General features: G+C 44.3%; 1 protein-coding gene across 5 annotated transcripts in view; it reads right to left on the reverse strand.

Moving 5' to 3' along the window:
- Window positions 1–27,461, reverse strand: part of LOC137331188 (ubiquitin-conjugating enzyme E2 D2) — a 36,973-nt gene extending 9,512 nt beyond the window's left edge. Inside the window, exons 1-6 of one of the 5 annotated variants that reach the window (XM_067994803.1) lie at window positions 27,150–27,458; window positions 21,450–21,513; window positions 14,342–14,373; window positions 14,183–14,260; window positions 11,403–11,508; window positions 4,180–4,273 (exon numbers count right to left, since the gene is read on the reverse strand). In XM_067994803.1, coding sequence (XP_067850904.1) covers window positions 4,180–4,273; window positions 11,403–11,508; window positions 14,183–14,260; window positions 14,342–14,373; window positions 21,450–21,513; window positions 27,150–27,173 — 398 coding nt within the window. In that variant the 5' untranslated portion in view covers window positions 27,174–27,458. Of the gene's footprint in view, window positions 1–4,179; window positions 4,274–11,402; window positions 11,509–14,182; window positions 14,261–14,341; window positions 14,391–21,428; window positions 21,514–27,149 lie in introns of those variants that run through there. The other 4 variants (XM_067994810.1, XM_067994816.1, XM_067994823.1 and 1 more) reach the window with 4 other exon arrangements.
- Window positions 27,462–27,732: the final 271 nt, after the last annotated feature.

Genomic DNA, 27,732 nt, shown 5'->3' on the forward strand with positions numbered 1-27,732 from the left:
GATGTGACCACTGCACTCCTCCGCAGCATAAAAGGGCTTGATGCGCACTGGAGTGCCAGCTCATTTTTCCCAGTCTAGGCTGAACGGTCATGCTCACTCAGATTTCCCTATCCCAAAACAGATTAAGTTGTAATTAAATTTTCACGCATAAAATTTTCTTCCGATTCATCAAATTTTGCATTGTTTCTTGGGAGTCTAGTCTTTTTTTTTTGAAGTACTGAAAACAACTAGTTTATCACATTGTGGCATTTTGAGAGCATTTACCACTGAAAATGGCCAAGACCAGTGCCTGCCCAAAATGCCTAACGATGGCACCTACATTAACCCAAGCTTCACTTCACACCCAGCAACACTGGTTTGACAGACTTGAGATGTAATGTATGAGAAAATTTGACAATGAACCCCATTCAGCACAATCCATTCCATCCTATCCAATTAGCACCACTAGGAAACACTGACCAATTCCATTCAGCAGAAAATGTACGGTACTAACCACCCCCGGTGTCAGAATCATAACACTAACCACTGCTCTAAAGCACTTTTCCAGCACCAAAACTATTTCTCAAAGCACGCAGCTCTATCCAAGGATGCTAACAAGCCTCAGCATGGGCAATCACTGGTTGCCCTCATGGACACTGCCCACCCTTTGATGCAGCATAGCGTGGTACTGCTCAACTGCCGTGGCCCAGTTACTATTCAGGCTGTGCAATCTCAATCCGCACTGGCTAGAGACCCCTCTGTACTGAGACATGTGGCATTCATATCTCGATCAACTGGAATAGAGAGGCAAAGAACTTTCGTCAACCCATCTCACTTCACAACCCACAAATCCCAGGTATACTCCTGCTAGAATCTGGATGGTACCAAAAAGTGTGGTCCCCCAAAACACCAGTACATGTCAGTAAGCTTTTTGTCCTGTCACTACCTGTATACCTCAGGATATTGTTTGGGGGGGGGGGGGGGGGGGGGGCGGTGGTGGTGGTTGGCATTTCAGCCATACAAAGTTGGGTGATCCATGGGCTCCCATTTCCAACAGTGAGCCCTGAAACAAGTTGGCAGGTGAATCCTTGCTCATTACAGGTCCATTTTACAATCAGGCATGTTAGTAGTAACCTTGGTTTCAATCAATTTCAGAAAAACATCCAGGTTCCCAGAATTTCCATTCCCACGGAAGAGTGCAAGTGACCTTCCTTCTAGGGGCTTCTCAAAAGGCAGTCATTGTTCCTGGCTGCTGTCCTCCTTCAGAAAACACTGCTGTGGTGGACACCCTGCAGGCTTAGGTGCCAGCCCAGTGCTTGGGAATCTTGCTCCACTGGCTTGTTAACCCAAGATTGTCAGGTGACCTTCAGGACCCATTGCAATTCCTGGATGCTATTTGATGGACAAACGGAGGTGTTAGAAACTTTTACCACCAACAGAATCGCTAGACTATTCTTGAACTGGCACGTAGGAGCAGAGCTCCCCATCTCCAGACGAGGCACATTTCACAGGCCTAGAAACAGACCACAGCAGCAGTCCTTAGAAAGGCATGCAGCGTATTTGTTCAACGCACTAATGGCCACTTAAGAAGAAAGGCATTTCAAGATCACTGGAATCTGATTTATATAATACCAGCACCAAAAGTTTGGTCACTGTCTTTCTCACCTAAACAATGGGAACTAACACCCACAAATGGAATCACATGTCCCACAAATTGAGTGGTACACATGTCATGGGACCTGAGCTGGGCATGGCCTCCCAGAATCTTGCCAGACATCAATATTTCACTGGAAGATTTGCCCGAACAGCTTGGTCTTCGAGGACGTCTTCCCAGCAGCAAAGGCAGTCCTAACAAACATTTCCAAATGCCTGCCAGCACTTAAGACACACAAAAAACCTTTGTGGAAAAAGGAGAGCCGCAAGAGTGTATAAAGCTAGTTGAGGGAATGGGAGTTATAAAATCATAGAATGGTTACAGCATAGAGGGCGGCCATTCGGCCCATCGAGTCTGAGCCTGCTCTCTGCAAGAGCAATCCAGTTAGTCCCACTCCCTCGCCCTTTCCCCATAGCCCTGCAGATTTTTTTGTTTCAAGTAGTTATCCAATTCCCTTTTGAAGGCCACGACTGAATCTGCCTCCACCACCCCCTCGGGCAGTGCATTCCAGATCCTAACCACTCGCTGTGTAAAAATGTTTTTCCAGATGCCACCGTTGATTCTTTTGCCAATCACCTTAAATCTGTGTCCTCTGGTTCTTGACCCTTCCGCCAATGGGAACAGTTTCTCTCTATCTACTCTGTCTAGACCCCTCATGATTGTGAATACCTCTATCAAATCTCCTCGCAACCTTCTCTGCTCTAAGGAAAACACCCCAGCTTCTCCAATCCATCCACGTAACTGAAGTCCCTCATCCCTGGAATCATTCTAGTAAATCCCTTCTGCACCCTCTCTAAGGCCTTCACATCTTTCCTGAATTGCGGTGCCCAGAATTGGACACAATACTCCAGTTGTGGCCGAACCAGTGTTTTATAAAGGTTCATCATAACTTCCTTGCTTTTGTCCTCTATGCCTCTATTTGTAAAGCCCAGGATCCTGTATGCTTTCTTAACCGCTTTCTCAACCTGCCCTGCCACCTTCAACGATTTGTACACATATACCCCAAGGCCTCTCTGTTCCTGAACCGCCTTTCAGAATTGTACCCTTTAGTTTATATTGCTTCTCCTCGTTCTTCCTACGAAAATGTATTTCGCACTTCTCTGCGTTAAATTTCATCTGCCACGAGTCCACCCATTCCACCAGCCTGTCTATGTCCTCTTGAAGTCTATCACTATCCTCCTCACTGTTTACTACACTTCCAAGTTTTGAGTCATCTGCAAATTTGGAAATTGTGCGCTGTACACCCAAGTCCAAGTCATTAATATATAAGCAATGGTCCTAGTACTAACCCATGAGGAACACCACTGTACACCTCCCTCCAGTCCAAAAAACAACCATTCACCACTACTCTCTGTTTCCTGTCACTTAGCCAATTTCGTATCCATGTTGCCACTGCCCCTTTTATTCCATGGGCTTCAACTTTGGTGACAAGCCTATTACGTGGAACTTTATTAAACGTCTTTTAGAAGTCTATATACAAACATCAACCGCATTGTCCTAATCGACCCTCTCTGTTACCTCATCAAAAAACTCAATCAGTTAATTAAACACGATTTGCCTTTAACAAATCCGCGCTGGCTTTCCTTAATTAATCCACACGTGTCCAAGTGACTTAATTTTGTCCCAGATTATTGTTTCTAAAAGCTTCCCCACCACCGAGGTTAAACTGACTGGCCTGTAGTTGCTAGGTTTATCCTTGCACCTTTTTTTGAACAAGGGTGTAAACATTTGCAATTCTCCAAGCCTCTGGCACCACCCCCATAACTAAGGATGTTTAGAAGATTATGGCCAGTACCTCCGCAATTTCCACCCTTACTTCCCCCAGCAACCTAGGATGCATCCCATCCAGACTGAGTGACTTATCTACTTTAAATACAGCTAGCCTTTCTAGTAAGTGATCTATCAATTTTTAGCCCATCCAGTATCTCAACTACCTCCTCTTTAACGAGGAAAGGCTGCACGAATTGCAACGCATCGCATTCATATACTGAATGATCAGTAGGATAGGTAACTAGAAACAGCTGCAATCTGGACAAATGAGCGTGCCAGATGAACAGTTATTAGATAACCCAGCTAAAACTGAACTTTTGCAAGAACCAAATCGAGGTGTCATGACTTGACTTGTACGGTATGCCGCATTAACCAAGCTTCCATCCAAGATACTTAACAACTTACACAGCAACCAACCTTTAATTGAATTTCTCAGACCATCTCAAGAAGACAGTTGAGAATACACTTCCTTCCTATTCCAAATTAGAGATAATATGCTTAACTAGTACTACAGTGCAGCACAGTCCCAAAGTGGCGATCTACAGCAACTGAGTTTTTAATTCTGTTCCTAGAGAGGCTACCATGTCAAATATATTAAAAATATACAGTAATTAATCTCACCATGAAGTGTTCCCGTTTTGTATTTGCCATCCAAAACATTAAATTTTACACAAAGCCATTTAGCACTGCGTAAAGTGGGATCACAAGACAGCATACTTAAAATTTTAAATCAAAGTTTCTTGACTTTGAACAATGCTTCCTTTAAGGATACTCACTTTTCCCTATCTGTTTTGTAGATACGTGCAATCTCTGGCACTAGCGGGTCATCGGGGTTTGGATCACATAACAGTGAACAAATGGACAATAGAACTGCAAAAGAAAGATGCAATAAGCAATTCAGTTTTATACGTTTTTAGTCTCGCTCCTGAAACATTTACACATTTATTGTTTGTTCCAGTGGTGAAAGTTATCTTCCCTTGAACATGAAACAAACGTTCAGCTGGTTGTGCAAGAAAAACCTCTATAAAGTTGCAGAAAATCCAAGTCAACATTTTGTATTCAGAATGTTCTTGTAAATTGAAACTGAATGTGTCAAAGATTAGCATTTACCAGTAGGCCAACACGTGGGAGAAAATATGCAGTTCAAAACAACTGGAAAATTGAAATCTTCACTTAAACGTTAGCGCTCCAACTCACTTACTGTGCCGCCCAATGCCCGTTTGAAGTTTTTTGATTCCAAAGTAATAGAACACAGCTCAGAACAGATTCCAAAGATTTCATTAACAAAGATCACCAAGTGTAAACTGTGTTACAAATTAAGCTACAGGATATCTTAGAACCACTTTTTTGTGCAACATGTAGAACGAGCCTCAACCTACTGGAAGTTCACAGCCAGAGATACATTCTACCATCCACTTATCTGAATTTAGTATTTATTATTCATTCATGGAATTGGGTGTCACTGATAAGGCCAGCATTTACTTCCCACCCCTAATTGCCCTTGAGAAGGTGGTAGTGAGCTGCCTTCTTCAACCGCTGCAGTCCGTGTAGTGAAGGTTCTCCCACAGTGCTGTTAGGGAGGGAGTTCCAGGATTTTGACCCAGCGACGATGAAGGAACAGCGATATATTTCCAAGTCAGGATGGCGTGTGACTTGGTGGTGTTGTTCCCATGTGCCTGCTGCCGTTGTCCTTCGAGGTGGTAGAGGTCGTGGGTTTGGGAGGTGCTGTCGAAGCAGCCTTGGTGAGTTGCTGCAGTGCATCCTGTGGATGGTACACACTGCAGCCACAGTGCGCCGGTGGTGTATTGGGTGCCTATCAAGCTGGCTGCTTTGTCCTGGATGGTGTCGAGCTTCGAGTGTTATTGGAGCTGCACTCATCTAAGCAAGTGGAGAATATTCCATCACACTCCTGACTTGTGCCTCGTAGATGGTGGAAAGGCTTTGGGGAGTCAGGTGGTGAGTTACTCGCCACAGAATACTCAGCCTCTGACCTGCTCTTGCAGCCACAGTATTTATGTGCCTGGTCCAGTTTCTGGTCAATGGTGATCCCCAGGATGTTGATGGTGGGGGATTCGGCAATGGTAAAGCCGTTGAATGTCATGGGGAGGTGGTTAGACTCTCTCTTGTTGGAGATGGTCATTGCCTGGAACTTGTCTGGCACGAATGTTACTTGTTACTTATCAGCCTAAACCTGAATGTTGTCCAGGTCTTGCTGCATGCAGGCACGGACTGCATCCTTATCTGAGGGGTTGCAAATGGAACTGAACACTGTGCAATCATCAGAGAACATCCCCATTTCTAACCTTATGATGGAGAGAAGGTCATTGATGAAGCAGCTGAAGATGGTTGGGCCTAGGACACTGCCCTGAGGAACTCGTGCAACGATGTCCTGGGGCTGAGATGTTTGGCCTCCAACAACCACTACCATCTTCCTTTGTGCTAGGTATGACTCCAGCCACTGGGCAGTTTTTCCCGATTCCCATCGATTTCAATTTTACTATTGCTCCTTGGTGCCACACTCAGGTCAAATGCTGCCTTGATGTCAAGGGCAGTCACTCTCACCTCACCTCTGGAATTCAGCTCTTTTGTCCATGTTTGGGCCAAGGCTGTGATGAGGGCTGGAGCCGAGTGATCCTGGCGGAACCCAAACTGAGCATCAGTGAACAGGTTATTGGTGAGTAAGTGCCGCTTGATAGCACGGTCGACGACACCTTCCATCACTTTGCTGATGGGCGGTAATTGGCCGGATTGGATTTGTCCTGCTTTTTGTGGACAGGACATATCTGGGCAATTTTCCACATTGTCGGGTAGATGCCAGTGTTGTAGCTGTACTGGAACAGCTTGGCTGGAAGCATAGCTTGTTCTGGAGCACAAGTCTTCAGCACTACAGCTGGGATGTTGTCAGGGCCCAAAGCCTTTGCTGTGTCCAGTGCACTCAGCCGTTTCTTGATATCACGTGGAGTGAATAGAATTGGCTGAAGACTGCCTTCTGTGATGGTGGGGATATTGGGAGGAGGCAGAGATGGATCATCCACTCGGCACTTCTGGCTGAAGATGGTTTACAGAGCCTTCTCCTCCCGTTAGTTGTTTAATTGTCCACCACCATTCATGACTGGTGGGGCAGGACTGCAGAGCTTTTATCTGGTCCGTTAATTGTGGGATCGCTTAGCTCTGTCTATGGCATGCTGCTTCCGCTGTTTAGCACACATGTAGTCCTGCGCTGTAGCTTCACCAGGTTGGCACCTCATTTTTAGGTATGCCTGGTGCTGCTCCTGGCATGCTCTTCTACACTCCTCATTGAACCAGGGTTGATCCCCTGGCTTGATGGTAATGGTAGAGTGAGGAGTATGCCGGGCCATGAGGTTACAGATTGTGGTAGAGTCTGCTGCTGCTGATGGCCCACAGCACCTCATGGATGCCCAGTTTTGAGCTGCTAGATCTGTTCTGAATCTATCCCATTTAGCACGGTGGTAGTGGCACAAAACACGTTGGACAGTGTCCTCAGTGTGTAGATGGGACTTCGTCTCCACAAGGCCTATGCGATGGTCATTCCTACCAATACTGTCACGGACAGATGTGTTTGCGACAGGTAGATTGGTGAGGACCAGGTAAAGTAGGTTTTTCCCTCGTGTTGGTTCTCTCACTACCTGCCGCAGGCCCAGTCTGGCAGCTGTGCTCTTCAGAACTCGGCCAGCTCCGTCAGTAGTGGTGCTACCAAGCCACTTTTGGTGACGGACACTGAAGTCTCCCACCCAGAGTATGTTCTGTGCCCTTGCAACCCTCAATGCTTCCTCCAAGTGGTGCTCAACATGGAGGAGTACTGATTCATCAATTGAGGGAGGACGGTAGGTGGCAATCAGCAGGAGGTTTCCTTGCCCACGCTTGACCTGATGCCATGAGACTTCATGGAGTCCTGAGCCAAAGTTGAGGACTTCCAGGACAACTCCCTCCTGACTCTCTAACACGGTGCCACTACCTCTGGTGGGATTGTCCTGCCAGTGGGACAGAACATACACAGGGATGGTGATGGAGGAGTCTGGGACACTGGCATCTCCCACACCTGCCGCCCATCATCTCTCCCACACCTGTTACCCCGTGTTCTCTCATTGGCCTTACACCGATTGTTTTTTTGCACTTCTATATCTAAGACAACACATGCATTTTAAAAAAAAATAAAAGCTGCCACTTCAGGTCCGTGCAGAGGTGGCTGATCTCATCCAGAGTGGAGAGACAGGTGCTATAATTTACCTCAGCGCCCTTAGACTCTATTGAAAGGGGGAATAAGAAAGAAAGCCAAAGTTGCTACCCCCAACTTCTAACCAGCAATTACTGCTTTCCCACTGGATAAGCGAGTGGAGAACTGAGCAAGTTCCCAGCACCTGTGGATCTCTACCCCATGCTTATGTCAGCACCTTCATGGTAGAAGGGGAGAAGATTGGATAGAAAAAGTAAAGTGGAATCCAGTGGGAAAAATAAAATTTGATTAGTTACAAGTTAAATACTCAGAACAACCTCCATTTGAAACTAAGTAAAGCTGCGAGTTAAAACACCAATGCAAGTCCTGTGACACTGCCATGGTAAATCAGATGAAAATCGATTTTATAAGCACACCATGCAATGTATTATTCTTTTGGTAACGTAGCGCTCTGTCCCTTCATGTCCACAGAATACTTGTTAAAATTTCAGGTGATATGGGGCTTCATTGCTTGGTCAGAAACTTTGCAAATTAGAATGTGCTCGTACTTTTGACTGTTCACATTTTAAGATTGTTTTGTATCTGTATCGGCCGTGCAACACTGTACTCTTTTCAACATATTCCTACTAGTGGCTCTCCAGTGCCGAAGCACAGTGAGCTGGTGGTTGCTCTAATAGGAAAGAGGTTTGGTTTGTTGGAGAAAGGAATCAGTGGCATGGGGGGTGGGGGGGTAGTTTAGGGGGAACAGTGGGTTATTTTTAATTTGTTTAGTGTGTACTTGGGAGCTGAAGAAAAATAAAACTTGAAGTTTGAAGCAAGGATTAGGAAAGAAAAATATTAAAACATGTGAATGGATGAAAGTAAAAATTGTGCTTTTGCCCCCACCAATATAAAAAATATAGTATTTGCTTACTCTGGGTGAGATAATTTCTGCTGTTGTCCCTGTGGTTGGGATGTGACAGGTGTAGAGCCACGTCTGTATCCTCACTGTTTTTGTGATGCTGTGAGGTGTCGGTCACCATCTCCAGGTTCATACTCTAGTGAATCAATCAGCAGGGGTACCACGACTGCGAAGGAAGGGAAGAGGGACAGGAAATAAGGGGAAGCACAGATGAAGGTGAATGTTATCAAGGGGAGGTGATAGAAAAGCAGATGCAGGGAGGGGTGAGACTTAGTGTGTCTGACAGGAACTGGAGACAATGGGGGAAAATGTTAGGCAGCTCTGTGGCAGTTTAAACACAGGGACAAGTAAATGTTAGAATGTTTTGTGTTTGTGTCTTTTTATAGAAAGATGTGATTGCTGCAGATTCTTGCTACAGATTGAGCTGCAGATCAGGACCTTGGCTTTATTTAATTAACAAATCAATTAAGAAGTTGTGACACATTATCGAATTGATTAGAAGCTGCAAACAAAAGAATAAATTATCCTAATTTCAAGAATTATCGTTGTTTAATTTTTTTAAAAAACTTTCCTACATTTATACCCAACTTGCAAGTTGTTCAATTGTTTTTAACCAAACTTACTTGTGGTTTCCTTCAGCTGTTGATATAGTGGAAGTCAGGGCTGGCCGTCAAGTGGCAAGAATGACCCAGTCAGATGTGGGAGAATAAATGTGCCTATTAAATTTACCTAGGTTAGAATAAATTTGACTACCATTAGGTGTAAATAAAGTATTAAAGATGTTACACAAATGTGTTACGGAAGTGTGCAATGGCACACAAGACTCAAAATATTAGAATGAAAAAACCTGGAAAAGGGGGAAGATTTCTTGTAGTAAAACACAACTAATGATGCACTTACTTGTAAAGTGTTCCAAGGTTCTTTACAAAAACTTCCAATGCCTAATATAATTGACACAATGCCTCCCATTTGTGTAAACATTTTAAAAGCTGAATGAACTGTACTTCAAATTAGACAAAGGAAACCAGATTAATTTGTTCCCATAAATTGGCTGCCAGTCAAAATGATTAACAGTTTAATCTCAACCATTAGCTGCCTTTTATGGATTTAGTTTCAAGTGAAACACAAAGTTCAAAAGTAAAATACTTACCATCCATTTTATTTTGGCTTAGTTTAGAATTAACTTTTGCAAAGCTACTGAAAATTTCTCATTATTTCACCACAATTTATAAAGTTTTCATCCAAGTTGTTGCAAGATAATGTTTCCTAATAATTTTTGAATATTAATTCATGGAGGAATGTTAAAGTTTAGTTTCCAAAAAGCAACATCAGCAAGTGCAACATACTGAGTTTTAATGACCAAAGGAAAGTCTCTCAAGTGTAATGCAAACCACCCTTCTGTTCCCTTGCAAAATAATTCTCAGATTGTTTACTTCCTAAACAAAATTGGGGACAAGATTCTAAACTTTTAACACATTTTAATGTTAGTCATATTGTCCTCATCAGACTTAAGGGATCCAATACTAGAGAAATATATTTTCACTATCAGCATCAGGCACTCTCAAGTTAGGTACAGCACTGGCCAAATGCAGAGCAGAGTTCCTTCTGTTTTGACAATGCACCCAATCACAAACCAGGAAAACCATGGATACGAGTTTCAGGTTCCAGAAGATGGAAGTAAAATGGCTGTTTCCCCACAAGACCTTTTTAAAAAAAATCTCCATTCTATCAAGCCAGAATTTAAAGAAAATAAAACAGGAGCTGCTTAATCCTAACACCATGCTAACTAACCTACCCGCCTAAGTGGGTTATTTTGTGTAAATTTCATGCATGCTATACATTACACTTCAATGTGGTAAAGTAAAAAAAAGTTTAAACGGTGAAAAATAAAGCATCATTAAAGTTTAAACTACAATTCAACTAAGAACGACTGACCTTCCATTTTGGATTGCGAAATAGCAGTTTTACCCATCCACAAAAATTCATGTAACACAGCAGTAGACACCAGAGGTAACGCGTAACAAAACAGACTAAGGTTCGGTTTCATGCTCATCAGATGCCATGGCCATTTCACTTGTAAACTCTGCAAAATCAGGCTCATCGCCACCCATGCTGACAAACTCTGCAATGCCCGCTTATTTCACAAATGCTGGGCCCGGGACACCAGCTGAGGCAGCAATTTCTACAGGCTCTCAATGCAAACCAAAAATTCTATAATAGTACTGCAACGTAGATGGTTTTGTTCAGTTCCAAGCACAGCGCAGTGTGTAACTCGCATCCATCCAGCAGGGCGACTTTCCCAGCTTTGTTGTTGGTGCCCTACTTCTGTCCACGGACTTTGGATATAAAAGGAAGCTCTGCCACAGACACAAGACAGCCAGCTATCAATGGATTCAATGTTCCAATTCCAACTACATGGCCAATTCTTGTGCTTTCTCCAGCATGGGTCCAGATACTCTGGCTCCCTTAACAAGGGTTTGCTAGAACCAAAGGAGTCTTTCCCCCAACTTTTTCCCTTCATAGCTCCTCCACGAGGTCACATTTCTTCGCCATTCCCTGGTCTACCTGATCCTCCCAGTTTGCCTCTTATAAAATATTGGCAATACAGAAAAATTGCCAAGGAGCCACTGTTTCTAGCACCTTAAAACTCATTTCCTCCGGTGACCGTTCATTTTCTTTTTACAACCATTGTCACAAATGAGCAGGCAAAGCTCACAAAACTAGAAAGACCACTCCAGCTTTTAAAGTGCAAATGCAGCCGCTGGCCTGGCAGATTGTGGCAGGATCACCTTTGTACTCTGCCAACTATTAGCACCAGTAGAAACCACTTACCTAGCCCAGAAAGTGCTATATGCTATAGATTGTGTTGTTCAAATTTTTTTTTAAAACTAGGTTCACTGTACCTTTAGAAATAGTTAATGCAGGGGACCATTGTGATCTTAGAATATCAAGACAGATGCTGCCATTACTGTTAATATTTGGATGATAAATTCTTGTAGTAAATGCAACCTGCAAGAAAAAAAGAACGTTACTCAACCAGCAATATAGATCACAACATGTATATAAGCTAATTATTCTCTAGTGCTATTTTTAGACTAACCAATTAATGGATCACTGTCAATCCTTCACAGCAAATGTGAAAATTAATACAGCTCAATAGCCAGAGTCAACCATCACCCACAATCTAAAACACGCTTGGTCATCGTTATATAAAAGTTTAGTTGCCGCAATTCGCATACAACATGTCACAATCGAACAGCCTTAAAATACCAAAAAGAAAGTTAGTTCCTAAATTTGAGATAATCTGAAAAGGGAGAGGAACAAGTAGCTGCTAATCTAGGGAAACTTGCAATTAGCCACCAATTGACTTCAAGATCCATTCCTGACAGAGCACACCTGAACAGTGACCTTAAATGGTAAGCCAGGTTAGGGGCTAAATATTACACACATAGATCCCAGTCTACCCATAAGTTCAGCCAGTATTTTACAAAAAGGTAACATACAACTGGGAACAAGGCCATTTTAAATCTCAGGACACATATGTCTATAAACTTCTCAAATTCCACTCTATTTAGAGCAACAGAACCTAATTACTAGAACCTGAAGCTATAATATTCTTATTTCTTTCACTCCACATACAGGTCTTTGCAAGTCAAGTGACCTGATCCAGGTTTCTAGCAATGTCACTTTTCAGTTGCGAACTCTCCAGTTTTCCCTCAAAGCATCAAGAGGAAGTTCCCACCTTTGTCTCAAGGCTGGGAAACACAAAGATGAACCTAAATGCCTCCATCCCACTGCGCTGTCAAAAATAATTTTGAAATTCAATGTTATGCCCAGGTCAAATACAGAGTAAAGCACCTGCCCAAAATGCATCATAGCAGTCGTTTAAGAGCAATCCAGGTTACAGCTAAACATTATAGCTCTGCTCCGGATCCTAGACTACCTCCAAGGTCCCCATAAAAGTCTCACCAAGCCACTTCACTGCTTGAAAGGTCCTTTAAGATGAATGAGAAACAAGAGTTCTATTGCTTCCAATTCCAGGAATTGGGTTCTGTTTACCTCAACTGTCAGTTGTAGTTCAGTGAGTCGCACTCTCACCTCAATCAGGAGGTCTTGGGTTCAAGTCCCACTCGAGACTTGAACCCATAATCCAGGCTGACACTTCAATGCAGTACCATGAGGAAGCACTGTACTAACAGAGGTGCCATCTTTTGGTTGAAACATTAAACCAAGGTCCCATCTGCCTCTTGGGTGTAGATAAAAAAAAATGGCACCATTTGAAAAAGAGCAAGGGAATTCTCCTAGTGTCCTGGAGAACCACAACAGATTAGGTCAATTATATTGCTGCAGTTTGTGGGGCCTTGCTTAGGCGAAATTAGCTGCAGTGTTTGCCTGCATTACAACAGTGACTACACTTCAATGGTACTTCATTGGCTGTGAACTTCTTTAAAGTGACTTAAAAGGTACTATATAAATGTAAGTTTGTTCTAGCTTTAAACAAAGTGGAGGTTGAGAAATCTCTAGGCACCTGTAGCCAGAAATTAAATAGCCTTCAGCCTAACTAGGTAACTTTATAAAACACTAGCTGATTTCACAGCTAGCCTATGACCTGTAGCACTGTTGTAATATTTAGCTCCTAATCTGGATTAGCCTTTAAGGCACTGCTACAGAAGGTTCTGCCTATAAGGAAATGGTCTAAAATAAATACTGAAGTCAAAATGGTTCCATAAGTAACCTACTGGATTAAAGTCAATGTCCACTGTAGCACTAAACCATACCCATTGGCAGGCAAGTGCTAGTCAGCTGATCTAATCAGGTAACAGCTTGGGCCCCACAACTATAGGTCAGGAAGGACTCCAGGTACTGCTCCCAATGGTTATCCAGCAACTCCTACTAGAAAGGCAGCATCGGATGGCGGCAGAATCTAGTTCAGCAGTGATGTCTTCCATTGTCAAACAGCTCAATAGTCACTGGCCAGGTGCACTGGGACTGTGTGGCTATCGAAGGGCTATCAGCACCCATGGAACTCAACTCCACTAATCAGTGCCTTTGGAAAGGGGTGAAAAAAGAAAAAAAAGAGGTCTATAAGATTATGAAAGGGTTTGACAGAGTAGATGTAGAGAAGATGTGGGAGGGACCAAAACTAGAGGTCATAAATATAAAATAGTCACTAATAAATCCAATTGGGAATTCAGGAGAAACTTCTAACCACTCTCTGCGTAAAGAATGTAGAACTCGCTACCACAAGGAGTAGTTGAGGCGAATAGCATAGATGCATTTAGGGGAAAATGGATAAACACATAAGGGAGAAAGGAATAGAAGGATATGCTGACAGGGGGAGATGAAGTAAGGTGGGAGGAGGCTCATGTGGAGCATAAACATCAGCAACCAGAGACAGCCAGAGGAACATGTAGAGTATTCCATTAACTAACAGGTTAGTTTCAGCAACCACAAATGGTCTGGTTTCCTAGCAATTATATTGGGAAATTTCAGAAGCGGATGTGCCATGATCATCTCCTCACTTTCGTCATTAGACGATATCTGCTGCTTATCCTGCCTTATCCCAATGCTCAAGTTTAACACTGAATTTGTCAAGAGTATTCACATGGTAAAAATATAGGACAGCAGTTTGACCAATAGAGAGGAACAAAAAAAAGTGATAGATGTCAACAGCTATACTTGCCTTCGGGGGTTTGAAAGGGTAGTCTGTAGGGAAGTGAATTGTCAAGAAAAAGACCCCACCCTGATATGGACTATCATTCTGTTGAGAGAGAAATAAAAATTAATTTTACAATCCCTTAATAATAAACACTTGTGTATCAAACTTTTAACAGATACTTACAGGTCCCATGATTGTGGCTTGCCAGTGAAACACTAAGAAGAAAGAAATACTGGCCATTAGTATGAAATACAAGTCAGTTTGTTCTGTTGCATGCTCCATTAGCCAATACAGAAAGATGAGTTAGACAATTAATGGATTTGTACAGTCTGACCCTAAATATTACACCTAAAGACAGGCTGGCAGACCGCACACCACTGAAACGTGCCACAAACTGGGGACACTGGCTTTCAGTCTATACTGAACTGAACATCGTATTTACATTCTCGAAATGGTGGGTAGGCACTTACCCAAAAGGGAACATCTTTTCCAGCCACACAACCAGAATAGTGTCAGCAAATATTTAAAACAGTGCGTTAGAAGTGAGATTATTTATGAATCAGTTTAGAATTTGAAAGGTTTCATTTTTAAAAAGTAAACCATAAAATGGGTCACATTTTAACGCCCAACTGAGCAAACTCACGCCAACGAGCAGAACGTGACAAGTCTGCACTCCCAAAGACAGATCGAAGTGTGCAGATGGCAGAATGGTAGACAGGATCAAGTACAAGCAGGACAATACAAGAAGCACAGAGGTAATGTAAGTGGAATAAAACTACATAAAAATTGTCATACCAGCATGTATTTCAAATGCTAAAATGCTCCAAATAAAAAGTAACCCTAATTATGAATATAAATAATGCCCATCACAGATGTCATTTCCTCATTCTGTGAATTCCACATACAAAAATGTAGTCATCAACTAGAGGAGAAAATAAAACCAGATACTATTGCCAAGATCCTCGTCATAATTCCATCAGGTAGCCTTCCGCAACTCTGCATTTGAGGCTTTTTGTGAACTAAAACCTCAGTTCTAAATCACCAGAGGCAGACAACCCTTCCCTCCTCTCGGCACTGGATCAGGATACATTAAAATAGCACCAAGAAGCACTATTTAGAAATTGAGGACCGGCAAGAGGGAACATTTTTAAGGAGGGGCTGAAGTACATTTACAGAATGAGGAAAACCATACCATATGCACAACCTCATTTGTTTGATTCCAAAAGAAATAACCTAAACTAGTTGAGAAGCTAGACATGGGATTCTGAGGACCCATGCAAACTATTCTGGGCCATAACGCCAGAATGCTCATTTTCCTGTGCCAATAGATTAAGACAATACCTATTCGTAGCAAGTAAACATTTCACGGCAACAGCCAGTAAAACCCACATTTTGGACCATGAGGTTCCCATTGTACAGGTAGAATGAGTGCTTCTCTTCCCCAAAGTTCAATTTGCTAACCTTTTCATCGTGCTGAATTTACACAGGGTTCTATGCCACAGATTGGCAAATACACTTTATTCTGCCGACATAGAAAGATGAAGACCTGTGCACAATGTAACATTTAATCTCAAAGGAATGGCAGAGAGGGCCGATACCATTCAACACCACAATTACCAGAGAAGATTTAATTTCAGACAAAGGACAGGTATGGTCTTGTGACTATCCCACCATGATACCAAACAACTTGGATCTAAAAGAATGAAGTTCATCAATTTTACATGCAGGAATTAACATGGTTGAATCAGTTATAAAAGAAATGGGATTCAAATGGTTGAGAATTTATTCAGAACATTCAAACCTCAGATGGGAGCATCATATTTAAAAATTCCAAGCACCTTTCACAAAACTAAAAGATTACAGTGGTTATGTAACTGAATGCCATGTCACTAAAGGGTGACAGAATTCACATGGCAGCCACTTTAACTTAGGCAAACTAGGTGACAAGTCTTAAGCACTCCTAGAGTTAACTATCAAATTAATTTAGCAACGTAAACCCAATGCAATGCTTCAAGTTTCCAAGGAGAAACCCTGCACTATTGCATTAGCAGATCCCATCGGTGAAAGACAAGGCTTTGAACCAGGAACTCCAAAATCAATTTTTTTTCTGCAGCCAACAAAAAAAAGTCACTAAAAGGACTGATGTCTCTTTTGCCCAGGTTTCCTTAAAGATTTTACTGACAAAAAACATGACCTGAGGCAAATCATGATAGAATGGCTGGGCCAGATTTCTGTTGACTACAACCACTGTGGCATTCCCTATTTCGTGCAAGAGAGTTTGGCTCCCTGAAGGACAGCAGAGCTATCCAAGCTAATCAAACTTTAATCCTGCTTATGAGGTCAAATCCAAACATTTTAGCCCTGCGACTTACAATTATGCACCCTATGGTTGTCATAGTCTGAGACTAACCATGGCAAACATGTAGCCAGTAGACTTACTACTTGAATAACCTACCCTCTCAAATTCTTCCTTCAATATTCTGAACTTCATATCTAAGTCAATTATAATTTTTTTAAATTCGTTCATGGGATGTGGGCGTCGCTGGCGAGGCCAGCATTTATTGCCCATCCCTAATTGCCCTTGAAAAGGTGGTGGTGAGCCGCCTTCTTGAACCGTTGCAGTCCATGCGGTGAAGGTTCTCCCACAGTGCTGTTCGGTAGGGAGCTCCAAGATTTTGACCCAGCAACGATGAAGGAACGGCGATATATTTCCAAGTCGGGAAGATGTGTGACTTGGAGGGGAACTTGCAGGTGGTGTTGTTCCCATGTGCCTGCTGCTCTTGTCCTTCTAGGTGGTAGAGGTCGCAGGTTTTGAAGGTGCTGTCGAAGAAGCCTTGGCGAGTTGCTGCAGTGCATCCTGTGGATGGTACACACTACAGCCACAGTGCGCCAGTGGTGAAGGGAGAGAATGTTTAGGGTGGTGGATGGAATGCCAATCAAGCGGGCTGCTTTGTCCTGGATGGTGTCGAGCTTCTTGAGTGTTGTTAGAGTTGCACTCATCCAGGCAAGTGGAGAGTATTCCATCACACTCCTGACTTGTGCCTCGTAGATGCTGAAAAGGCTTTGGGGAGTCAGGTGAGTCACTCGCCGCAGAATACCCAGCCTCTGACCTGCTCTTGTAGCCACAGTATTTATATGGCTGGTCCAGTTAAGTTTTTGGTTAATGGTGACCCCCAGGATGTTGATGGTGGAGGATTCGGCGATGGTAATGCCGTTGAATGTCAAGGGGAGGTGGCTAGACACTCTCTTGTTGGAGATAGTCATTGCCTGGCACGAATGTTACTTGCCACTTATCAGCCCAGGCCTGGATGTTGTCCAGGTCTTGCTGCATGCGGGCTCGGACTGCTTCATTATCTGAGAGGGTTGCAAATGGAACTGAACACTGTGCAATCATCAGCGAACATCCCCATTTCTGACCTTATGATGGAGGGAAGGTCATTGATGAAGCAGCTGAAGATGGTTGGGCCTAGGACACTGCCCGAGGAATACCTGCAGCAATGTCCTGCGGCTGAGATGATTGGCCTCCAACATCTACTACCATCTACCTTTGTGCTAGGTATGACTCCAGCCACTGGAGAGTTTTCCCTGATTCCCAGTGACTTCAATTTTACTAGGGCTCCTTGGTGCGACACTCGGTCAAATGCTGCCTTGATGTCAAGGGCAGTCACTCTCACCTCACCTCTGGAATTCAGCTCTTTTGTCCATGTTTGGACCAAGGCTGTAATGAGGTCTGGAGCCGAGTGGTCCTGGCGGGACCCAAACTGAGTATCGGTGAGCAGGTTATTGGTGAGTAAGTGCCGCTTGATAGCACTGTCGACGACACCTTCCATCACTTTGCTGATGATTGAGAGTAGACTGATGGGGCGGTAATTGGCTGGATTGGATTTGTCCTGCTTTTTGTGGACAGGACATCCCTGGGCAACTTTCCACATTGTCGGGTAGATGCCAGTGTTGTAGCTGCAATGGAACAGTTTGGCTAGAGGCGCGGCTAGTTCTGGAGCACAAGTCTTCAGCACTATAGCCGGAATGTTGTCGGGGCCCATAGCCTTTGCTGTATCCAGTGCACTCAGCCGTTTCTTGATATTACGTGGAGTGAATCGAAACTTCCTTACTGGCACTACAAAATAATACTACCTCTAATTTTCCTAGTTAAATGGTAATTGCTCTAAGGCCTGGGAAAGCAAGTCTCCGGCCCCAAAAGCTTGCATTGAGAACTTTGATAATCCCTAGGCAGTCACTCCTCTAAACATTGGGAGAATCCATGTGAAGTAATGCAGTATTCTCAGGAACTCTTCTCTATGCTCCTCTGGAAAGTGTCATATGGGGCTGTTTCTACCAATATTTAGAGTGGCAATCAATGGAAGACAGCACAAGGAGCAACTGGCACCATTTTCTGGTGGTGGGGGCGGGCAGAAAGAGGGGGAAGAAGAGAAGATTTAAACCAAAACGGTCAAATGTTAAATACTCTGTGCAATAACTCAAATATTGTCCCACTACCAGCAAGACTTATAACCCTCAGTACTTCACAATGTCAGATAGCTCAGAAGGTTCTCTCCGGAAAACAAGTCAAATTGTGAAGCACAAAACCTACCATTGTATTAATGGTTATGTTTCCACAGTTCAAGTGGACAGTGACAGCATTTCACGTGCCTAACTTTTTCCAAAGGGTGTGAACCTCTTTGGCACATCCCGAGGATGTGCTACACAAATGCAAGTTCTTCCTTCTAGTGACTACTGGTGAGAATGTGGATGTAGACTTGGTCCTTGCCCAGAGTACATAGCTTCCACTGTGACTTCAAGAGTCCTAATTGCACCCCCCCCCCCAATTCTAAATAGGCACATACTGGGCACTAGGGTCAATTATGCTGGAGTTAGAACTTACTGAAGCTTCTGTTTGGTCCCCAAAAAGGACACTTTCCTAAAAAAGGAAACTCTAGTTTACTTTGTAAACATGCTGAAAGCTACAGACTTTCAGCTATACAAAGTAGGAAATCATGGGCTGGGCACAAAGGATTCCCACAGTGAAGATTTACATTAGTTTAGCTTTTGGGATATTGTCTCCATTAGCTTGACAACTATCTGCAATGAAGCCTGGCTGTTAAAATACTTAGATAACTCACTTGTAAATAAGTTTCCTTAAGTGAGAAATTTAACAATTTGTAAGTTGCAACAGTAAAAAAAAAGTGCACATCAAACTTATCTTTCCTGGGGGCAGATACGCTTCTCTGTATTAGATGATTATTTATTATTAAACAATTTTTACCCAGGAACCTTTAGGTAAAATCAGCCACATGCTGTGTAAACAAAAGCTTTCAGTAATCTATTTTGTCTTGACAAAAGTAGAGCAAATTCTCCCATACTGCCCTACTGTGGAAAGGAGGTAAATAAAATCCTGGAAAGCATTGGAGGACAATACATCAGTCCATAATGGAATCAGTCTGGTTCACTGGGATAAAGTCCAACATAAGATATCCAAGCATGTGTATTTACAGAGTGGCTACGAGAGCAGGTCAGAGGCTGGGTATTCTGCGGCGAGTGACTCACCTCCTGACTCCCCAAAGCCTTTCCACCATCTACAAGGCACAAGTCAGGAGTGTGATGGAATACTCTCCACTTGCCTGGATGAGTGCAGCTCCAACAACACTCAAGAAGCTCGACACCATCCAAGATAAAGCAGCCCGCTTGATTGGCACCCCATCCACCACCCTAAATATTCACTCCCTTCACCACCGGCGCACTGTGGCTGCAGTGTGCACCATCCACAGGATGCACTGCAGCAACTCGCCAAGGCTTCTTCGACAGCACCTCCCAAACCCGCGACCTCTACCACCTAGAAGGACAAGGGCAGCAGGCGCATGGGAACAACACCACCTGCACGTTCCCCTCCAAGTCACACACCATCCCGACTTGGAAATATATCGCCGTTCCTTCATTGTCGCTGGGTCAAAATCCTGGAACTCCCTTCCTAACAGCACTGTGGGAGAACCGTCACCACACGGACTGCAGCGGTTCAAGAAGGCGGCTCACCACCACCTTCTCAAGGGCAATTAGGGATGGGCAATAAATGCCGGTCTTGCCAGCGACGTCCACATCCCGTGAACGAATAAAAAAAAAAATATACCATTCTTATTAATGTTCAAGGAAGTACATTACCCTCATTTCAACTCATCTGGTACAAAAGGGAACAGATTCTTTGGCCAAAGTAAAATTTGGGTCTACTACTTGTAGCGATACTGGGGGCATGTAATGTTAGCATCGTGAAGGAGCACGAACCTAGTGAATAAATTCCACGCAACAGAACTAGAAATGGCAGAAGACGTGCTAATAAAGCAAATACTTTGATAAGGAAGGATCTTCCTGAGTCACCTATTTGCTTTTGCAAGAGGAATTGCAGGTCCTCTCGTATGGCATGACATCTGTGTCAATCAAGATGTACAACTCAAATGAACCTGAAGTACTAGTAACTGCGTCAGTGCCGGCCAATGCCTGAACAGTCACTTCAGAGATTGGACCAACAGCTGAGCAGTGGGACCAAACACTCTGCAACTAAACCTTCAACAGATTACGGGAATCCAAGACTTTTCCACCGCCTTCGAGTGGTGTGTAGTCTTTATTGCTCCAAAGAATTATCTTTAACTGAACCCAATACTTTGCTAAATTTGAGACATCATTCCTAATGGTTTTCTGGCTGATCAGAATTGCAACAAGTACTCTTGCTGAGCTCTGCATAAGCTTTATAGTACTAGGTACCATATCAGTAAACAAAAAACAGCCATAATCAGTGAATAGAAAATATCCATAGTATTCAGAGATCTTAAAAGTCTGTCAACATTGACTGATGCCAAGGCCAAAGGGAGATCTGTCCAAACCAAGGCTTTTTTAGACCAGCAAGTGTGCACCAAGGTGACAGAGTTGACTAAACACCAAAACCTAGCAGAGGTGGTTAACAGAAAAACTTTAAAAAGCTTCTAAACCATTTGCAGATCTTTAAAAGCAAACACCTTCTATTCTTCATTGGAGTTTGGTAACTAAGGAAGATCTGCATGCAAACTGCACACAACTGTTGCTGACAGATAAGGCGAGGATTCACAATGAGGCCTTTTATAAAAGGACAGTGAAGAACACCTGATGCAATCATGCCAACACGCTTAAGTGTCTTTGATGTTTCCTTCCATGGGAAATCACCAATTTCCCATTTTTAAGTGGAGTTTAAAGAACGCATATGTTGTACGATCAATAGAGACATTTCCTTTGAAAAAAATTTGTGTACCATTTCATTTAAAACACTCACTGTCATCTCCAACTGGACCTGCAGAACACTGTGCTGGAGGATCACGGGCCAAGTCATTGAGTTCCTAGATTTAAAAATGAAAACGGAGTTATAGTTTCATAGATCAAAAGACAATCTTCAAAACAAGTGGTTATTTGAAATGGCAATCTTCCTTGTCACACACTGTCTAAAGCAAAAGTGATAAAAATACATTCCTGCAAACTGGAGGTGTGCACAAGACACGTTTTTGCGACAATCCACCAGTTTCATGGTCATTTTTTTTTGCTGATACCAGCTTTCTATTTCCATTTTTTTTTAAACTGAATTCATAATGGTGAACGGTTATTTTTCAAACTGGAGGGTAGCATACAGTGTCCCCGAGGGGTCGGTATTAGGACCACCGCTCTTTTAATCTTGATGACCTGGACTTGGGTATAAGGAGCATAATTTTAAAGTTTGCAGGTGACAAAGCTTGGAAATGTAGTCAACACTGAGGAGGAATCCAAGGTGAAATAATTTAATGGGAGATTAAATTTAATGCAGGGAAGTGTGAAGTGATGTATTTTGGAAGAAAAAAATGAGGCGAGGCAATATAAACTAAATGGTACAATTATAAAGGGGGTGCAGGAACAGAGAGACCTAGGGGTTCACATATGTAATATCTCTTGAAGGAGGCAAGACAAGTCGATACGGCTGTTAAAAAAGCATATGGGATCCTTAGCTTTCTAAAGAGAGGCATAGAGTACAAAAGCAAGGAAGTTATGTTGAACCTTTATAAATCACTGGCTAGACCTCAGCTGGAGTATTGTGTCCTATTCTGGGCATCACGCTTTAGGAAGGATGTCAAGGCCTTGGGAAAGGATGCAGAGGAGATTTACTGGAATACCAAGGATGAGGGACTTTAGTTATGTGGAGAGACTGGAGAAGCTGGGGTTGTTCTTCTTAGAGCAGAGAAGGTTAAGGGGAGGTTTGATAAGAGGTGTTCAAAATTAAGAGGGGTTTTGATAGAGTAGATAAGGAAAAAATGTTTCCACTGGCAGGAGGGTCGGTAACCACAGGATAGCAGAGACTGGCAAAAAATTCAGGGGGGGAAGCGAGGAGAATTTTTTTTAACGCAATGATCTGGAATGTGCTGCCTCAAAAGGGCGGTGGAAGCAGATTCAATAATAACTTTCAAAAGGGAATTGGATAAATACTTGAAAAGGAAAAATTTGCAGGGCTATGGGGAAAGAGCAGGGGGGTGGGTCTAATTGGATAGCTCTTTCAAAAAGTCGGCACAGACACGATGGGCCGAATGGCCTCCTTCTCTGCTGTATCATTCTATGATTAGTCCATTCCTCTGGATTACTAGTCCACTAACATAACAACACTACCATACCCACAATTGAGAGGGGCAGCTGGTTCAAGCATGCAATTCTATTACCGTGCCGATGAACACTGATGACACCGAGCTCTACTCCGCCACCACCTCGCGACCCCTCCACTGTCTCTGATTTGTCACACGGGCTGGCCCCCTGGTCACCAACAGAGGCTGAACCAGACTGTTCGCAACTTCGGCATCCTATCTGACCCTGAGCCGAGCTTCCCACCCATATCCACTCCATCACCAAGACCATCCACTTCCACCTCCGTAACATTGCCTGTCTCTGCCTCATCCCACCTGCTGCTGAAACCCTCATCCGTGCCTTTGTTACCTCCCGACTTGACTATTCCGATGCTCTCCTGGCCGGCCTCCCACTTTCCACTCCGTAAACTTCAGCTCATCCAAAACTCTGCTGCCCGTATCCTAACTCGCAACAAGCCCAGTTTACCCATCACCCCTGTGCTTGTTGACCTACACTGGCTCCCGGTCGCAACACCTCGATTTTAAAATTCTCATCCTTGTGTTTAAATCCCTCCATGGCCTTGCTCCTCCCCCTCCCTATACCTGTAACCTCCTCCAGCCCTATAACCCTCCGAGATCTGTGTTCCTCCAATTCTGGCCTCTTGCACATCCCTGATTTTAATCGCTCCACCATTGGCAGCCGTGTGTTCAGCTGCCTAGGCCCTAAGATCTGGAATTCCCTCCCTAAACCTCTCCGCCTCCCTAACCACCTTAAAGCTGCTCCTTAAAACCTCTCTCTCTGACCAAGCTTTTGGTCACCTGTCCGAATATCTCTACGTGGCTCAGTGTCAAATACTGTCGGATTACGCTCCTGTGAGGTGCCTTGGGACGTTTTACTACATTAAAAGGCACTATAAATGCAGGCTGTTGTGTTGCACAACCATTATACTTGTTTGTCACCTCCTTTAGCCAGACACAGCACTTCACTGTATAAATGCAACTTCCTCATTCTATTCAATTGTTTAGAAGGTTGGTATACTTCCAGAGAAGCCAGTCAGCTTTATTTTTACCCCATAATTGTCCGTTTCTTTCTCTTCTATCAGCCGCTAGGCACAAATAATTGTTACAGGAAAACAGTGCAATGCTAAGCGCTGAGTATTTGATGCAACAGGCAAATTTCAGTTGGCGCTGAATGAATTGTGTTCCTATGAATGTGGGTGATGCACTGTACAAAACCCACGTGAAAGTTGAGGCCCTTTTCAAAATGGAGATGATCAAATGTTTGCAGTTAATTAATTTCTATGACACCAATGCCACAGTGTTTCAAAACACTGTTAACCCCAAAATCCTAATCTCTATGCTACAAACCATTCAACCCCTTATTCAGCACTTAACCAGTTCTTCCACTAGTCTAGCAAAACAATGTACAATTACCAGTCAGAGGTCACAAAATATAATTCTTTAAGAACTATGACCAACTTGCAAGGGTTTACACAATAACTACATAACTGCTCTGAAAAAACACTCAAAAGAAAACACTCCAAATTAAGACTTAAATTGGTTTTTACATTTTAAATTAAGAAATAAGATCTGAGCAGATTTTCTACCATTAGAAAACCCAAGGACAAACTATACCAACACATTCATATGGCAAAGCAGCTTTGCCCAAATACTCAACCAAAATTAAAAGCGATCTAGTCCACCTTTGGACTTTTTCAGGGCGTACAAGGCCCTGAATTGAAATATGGATAAATATACAGGTTTATGTACAATTTAACTAATAGTTAATGTACATACATAGTGCTGAAACCCCCACAATTTCAGATCAAATCTTTTCTATTGAACCAACAAAAACAAGTGCATAAAAGATTTTTTTTAAAAAGCAGGGACAAGTTACTTGAAGCCTTAAGATATCGTCCGACTTCTAACTTGAACTCTGTACTTCAGCACTGACACAAGATGAAGTTTACTGAATGTTTTATTGACTCCAATGTAACAACTGTGTAATTGGCAATGACTTTAGTTTGGACTGGCTGTCCACTGTCATGCATGAATTTTTTTTGGAGATGGGTGCTGGAATTTGTCCCGATGATATTGGCCAAAATCTTATCAGCCTGTATAAAATAACACATTTTCAGGTAGTACTTTATGAAACTGCTTTAATTCTTCTCTGGGGATTCGAGCATCCTTAGACAAAATTCCAAAAATAACCAAGGTGCACAAGAATTCTATGCAACAGTACAAAAGCTTCACAAGGCACATTTGGAATATATAAGTACTCTAAATAACATCCAAAGAGCTGTTACAAAAGCTTTGCTCCAAGCTCTATCATGCCTTTGAAGTTTTGTTTGGCAGATTAAAAAAAACATTTCCCTTCCAAAAATACCCTCCAAATTGACAAGATTAAGGAACATGTACTAAAGTGACTACAGCAAATATTCATCATCCAATGCACTGTAACTCCTCAAAATCTGTACTCTGATTAAAAAAAGGGGCATTCACCCAAAACATAAACCAGTTCTCTCTCTTTTACAGATGCTGTTTGTTTCTATTTATATTTCAAATTTCTAACTTTTACCTCAGCCTAAACACTGTATTGAGATAATCCCCAATTTTTATTTAAACTTGCATTTCCAATTTGGGTTTCACTGATACATTGTTCAAACAAAAAAGGAAGTTGCCATGGTAAAAAGTTGCTTTCCGTAACCTTTGTACAAAAGCTTCACCCTCAAGTGAGAGCAAAATGTAATAAAGAGATAAATGATCTGAGCAGGAAGGGGAGGGGAAAGGGACTGTGGGTATAATGCAGGTCTGTCTGTAGTGTATAAGTGAGTGAATAATGCGGGTCTGCCTGTAGTGTGAGTCTGTAACGTGAGTGTGCAAGTGTATAGTGCGGGTCCACCTGTAGCGGCCAGTGTATAGTGCGGGTCCGCCTGTAGCGGCCAGTGTATAGTGCGGGTCCGCCTGTAGCGGCCAGTGTATAGTGCGGGTCCGCCTGTAGCGGCCAGTGAGGTCAATGCGGGTCCGCCTGTAGCGGCCAGCGTATAGCGCGGGTCCGCCTGTAGCGGCCAGTGAGTTTAATGTGGGTCTGCCTATAGTGTCGGTGAGTTTAATGCGGGTCTGCCTGTAGTGCCAGTGAGTTTAATGCGGGTCCGCCTGTAGCGGCTAGTGTATAGTGCGGGTCCACCTGTAGCGGCCAGTGAGTTTAATGCGGGTCTGCCTATAGTGCCAGTGAGTTTAATGCGGGTCCGCCTGTAGCGGCCAGTGAGTTTAATGCGGATCCGCCTGTAGTGCCAGTGAGTTCAATGCGGGGGGAGTCCGCCTGTAGTGCCAGTGAGTTTAATGCGGGTCCGCCTGTAGTGCCAGTGAGTTTAATGCGGGTCTGCCTGTAGCAGCCAGTGAGTTTAATGCGGGTCTGCCTGTAGCAGCCAGTGAGTTTAATGCGGGTCTGCCTGTAGCAGCCAGTGAGTTTAATGCGGGTCTGCCTGTAGCAGCCAGTGAGTTTAATGCGGGTCTGCCTGTAGTGCCAGTGAGTTTAATGCGGGTCTGCCTGTAGTGCCAGTGAGTTTAATGCGGGTCTGCCTGTAGCAGCCAGTGAGTTTAATGCGGGTCTGCCTGTAGTGCCAGTGAGTTTAATGCGGGTCTGCCTGTAGTGCCAGTGAGTTTAATGCGGGTCTGCCTGTAGTGCCAGTGAGTTTAATGCGGGTCTGCCTGTAGCAGCCAGTGAGTTTAATGCGGGTCTGCCTGTAGTGCCAGTGAGTTTAATGCGGGTCTGCCTGTAGTGCCAGTGAGTTTAATGCGGGTCTGCCTGTAGCAGCCAGTGAGTTTAATGTGTTGACTTTTATTTCAGTCACAGGGACATCACACCCTGTAACATGATGGGAATCCCAGGGCCGCCATCTTCTAATGCAAGAGGAAATGGAGACCAGAATAAAAATCCAACGCGGCATCGCCGGCCCAACAATCAACACAACCCCGAGGCCTCACTCACCGGGCACGGGTGGGTACCGGCACCCCTTTCCTTCCCCTCCAAACCCAGCCCGCCCCGGGGCCTGAGCGATCGCCGGATCGGGTTCCTTTCCTAAACTACCCCCCCCCCCCTCCCTCCCAGGCCGGGGCTTCAGACACCACGGGGGGTCGCGGCCTCCCTGCGGCCTAAGCGGGTTAGGGCTGCCCTTCAGGCCCGAGTGGTAGTTACAAATGTGACCGGAGGCGGTGGAGGGGAGTGCGGCCCAGTCACAGTCCGCCGCCGGTCTCTTCCTCCGAACCTACCCCCAGCCTGAGTCACCCGCCCGCCCCGGGCCGGGAATGAAGCGCCGGGGCCCGGGCCGGGGAGCAGGAGCCCGCCGCCGCCACCGCCGGGGCCTGCCTGACCCCGGGCCCGGGTTCGCCGTTACCTTGTGAATCCGCTTCAGCGCCATCCCGCGGGCCTGCGTCAGCCGCTCTCGGTGGGGGTTAGAAGTGTAGGAAAATGGGAGGCTGCGAGTGTCCCTTAGGCCGCGGCTTCCTGCTCCGGATCCAAAGGCAAAAAAACCCCGGGGCCTCCGGACGAGTATCGCTGGGTGTAGGTGAGAGAGAGGAGGGGGGGGAAAGCCTGCTGCCAGTGCCCGCTCTGCCGCTCCTCCTGCCCGGGCTCCGACTCACTGCCGCGGCGCCGCTTCTCACCACAAGATGGAGGCCAGCCCGACCGGAACTACATCCCTCGCTGCGCGCGCACCCGCCGCACACTCCGCCCGCCCTCATCACCGCCGAGAAAAGAGTCCGCCGCACCACACACAAACCCCCTTCCCGACAGGGAGGAAACCTTTCCCTCGCACAAAAAATATGCCTTTGTTTTACTACAACAAGGGCCCGCCAGAAAGGAGAGGGAAGGAGGAAACGCCATCATTGATAATGGCGGAGAAATCGCAAGGATACAGCGGGCGGCCACAGCGCCCGGGGTGTGAGGCGGCCCGACCTGTTTGTCTCGCGGTTTGTTCC

The sequence above is a fragment of the Heptranchias perlo genome, chromosome 1 (genome assembly GCF_035084215.1).
Source record: "Heptranchias perlo isolate sHepPer1 chromosome 1, sHepPer1.hap1, whole genome shotgun sequence".
NCBI classification, from domain to species: domain Eukaryota; kingdom Metazoa; phylum Chordata; class Chondrichthyes; order Hexanchiformes; family Hexanchidae; genus Heptranchias; species Heptranchias perlo.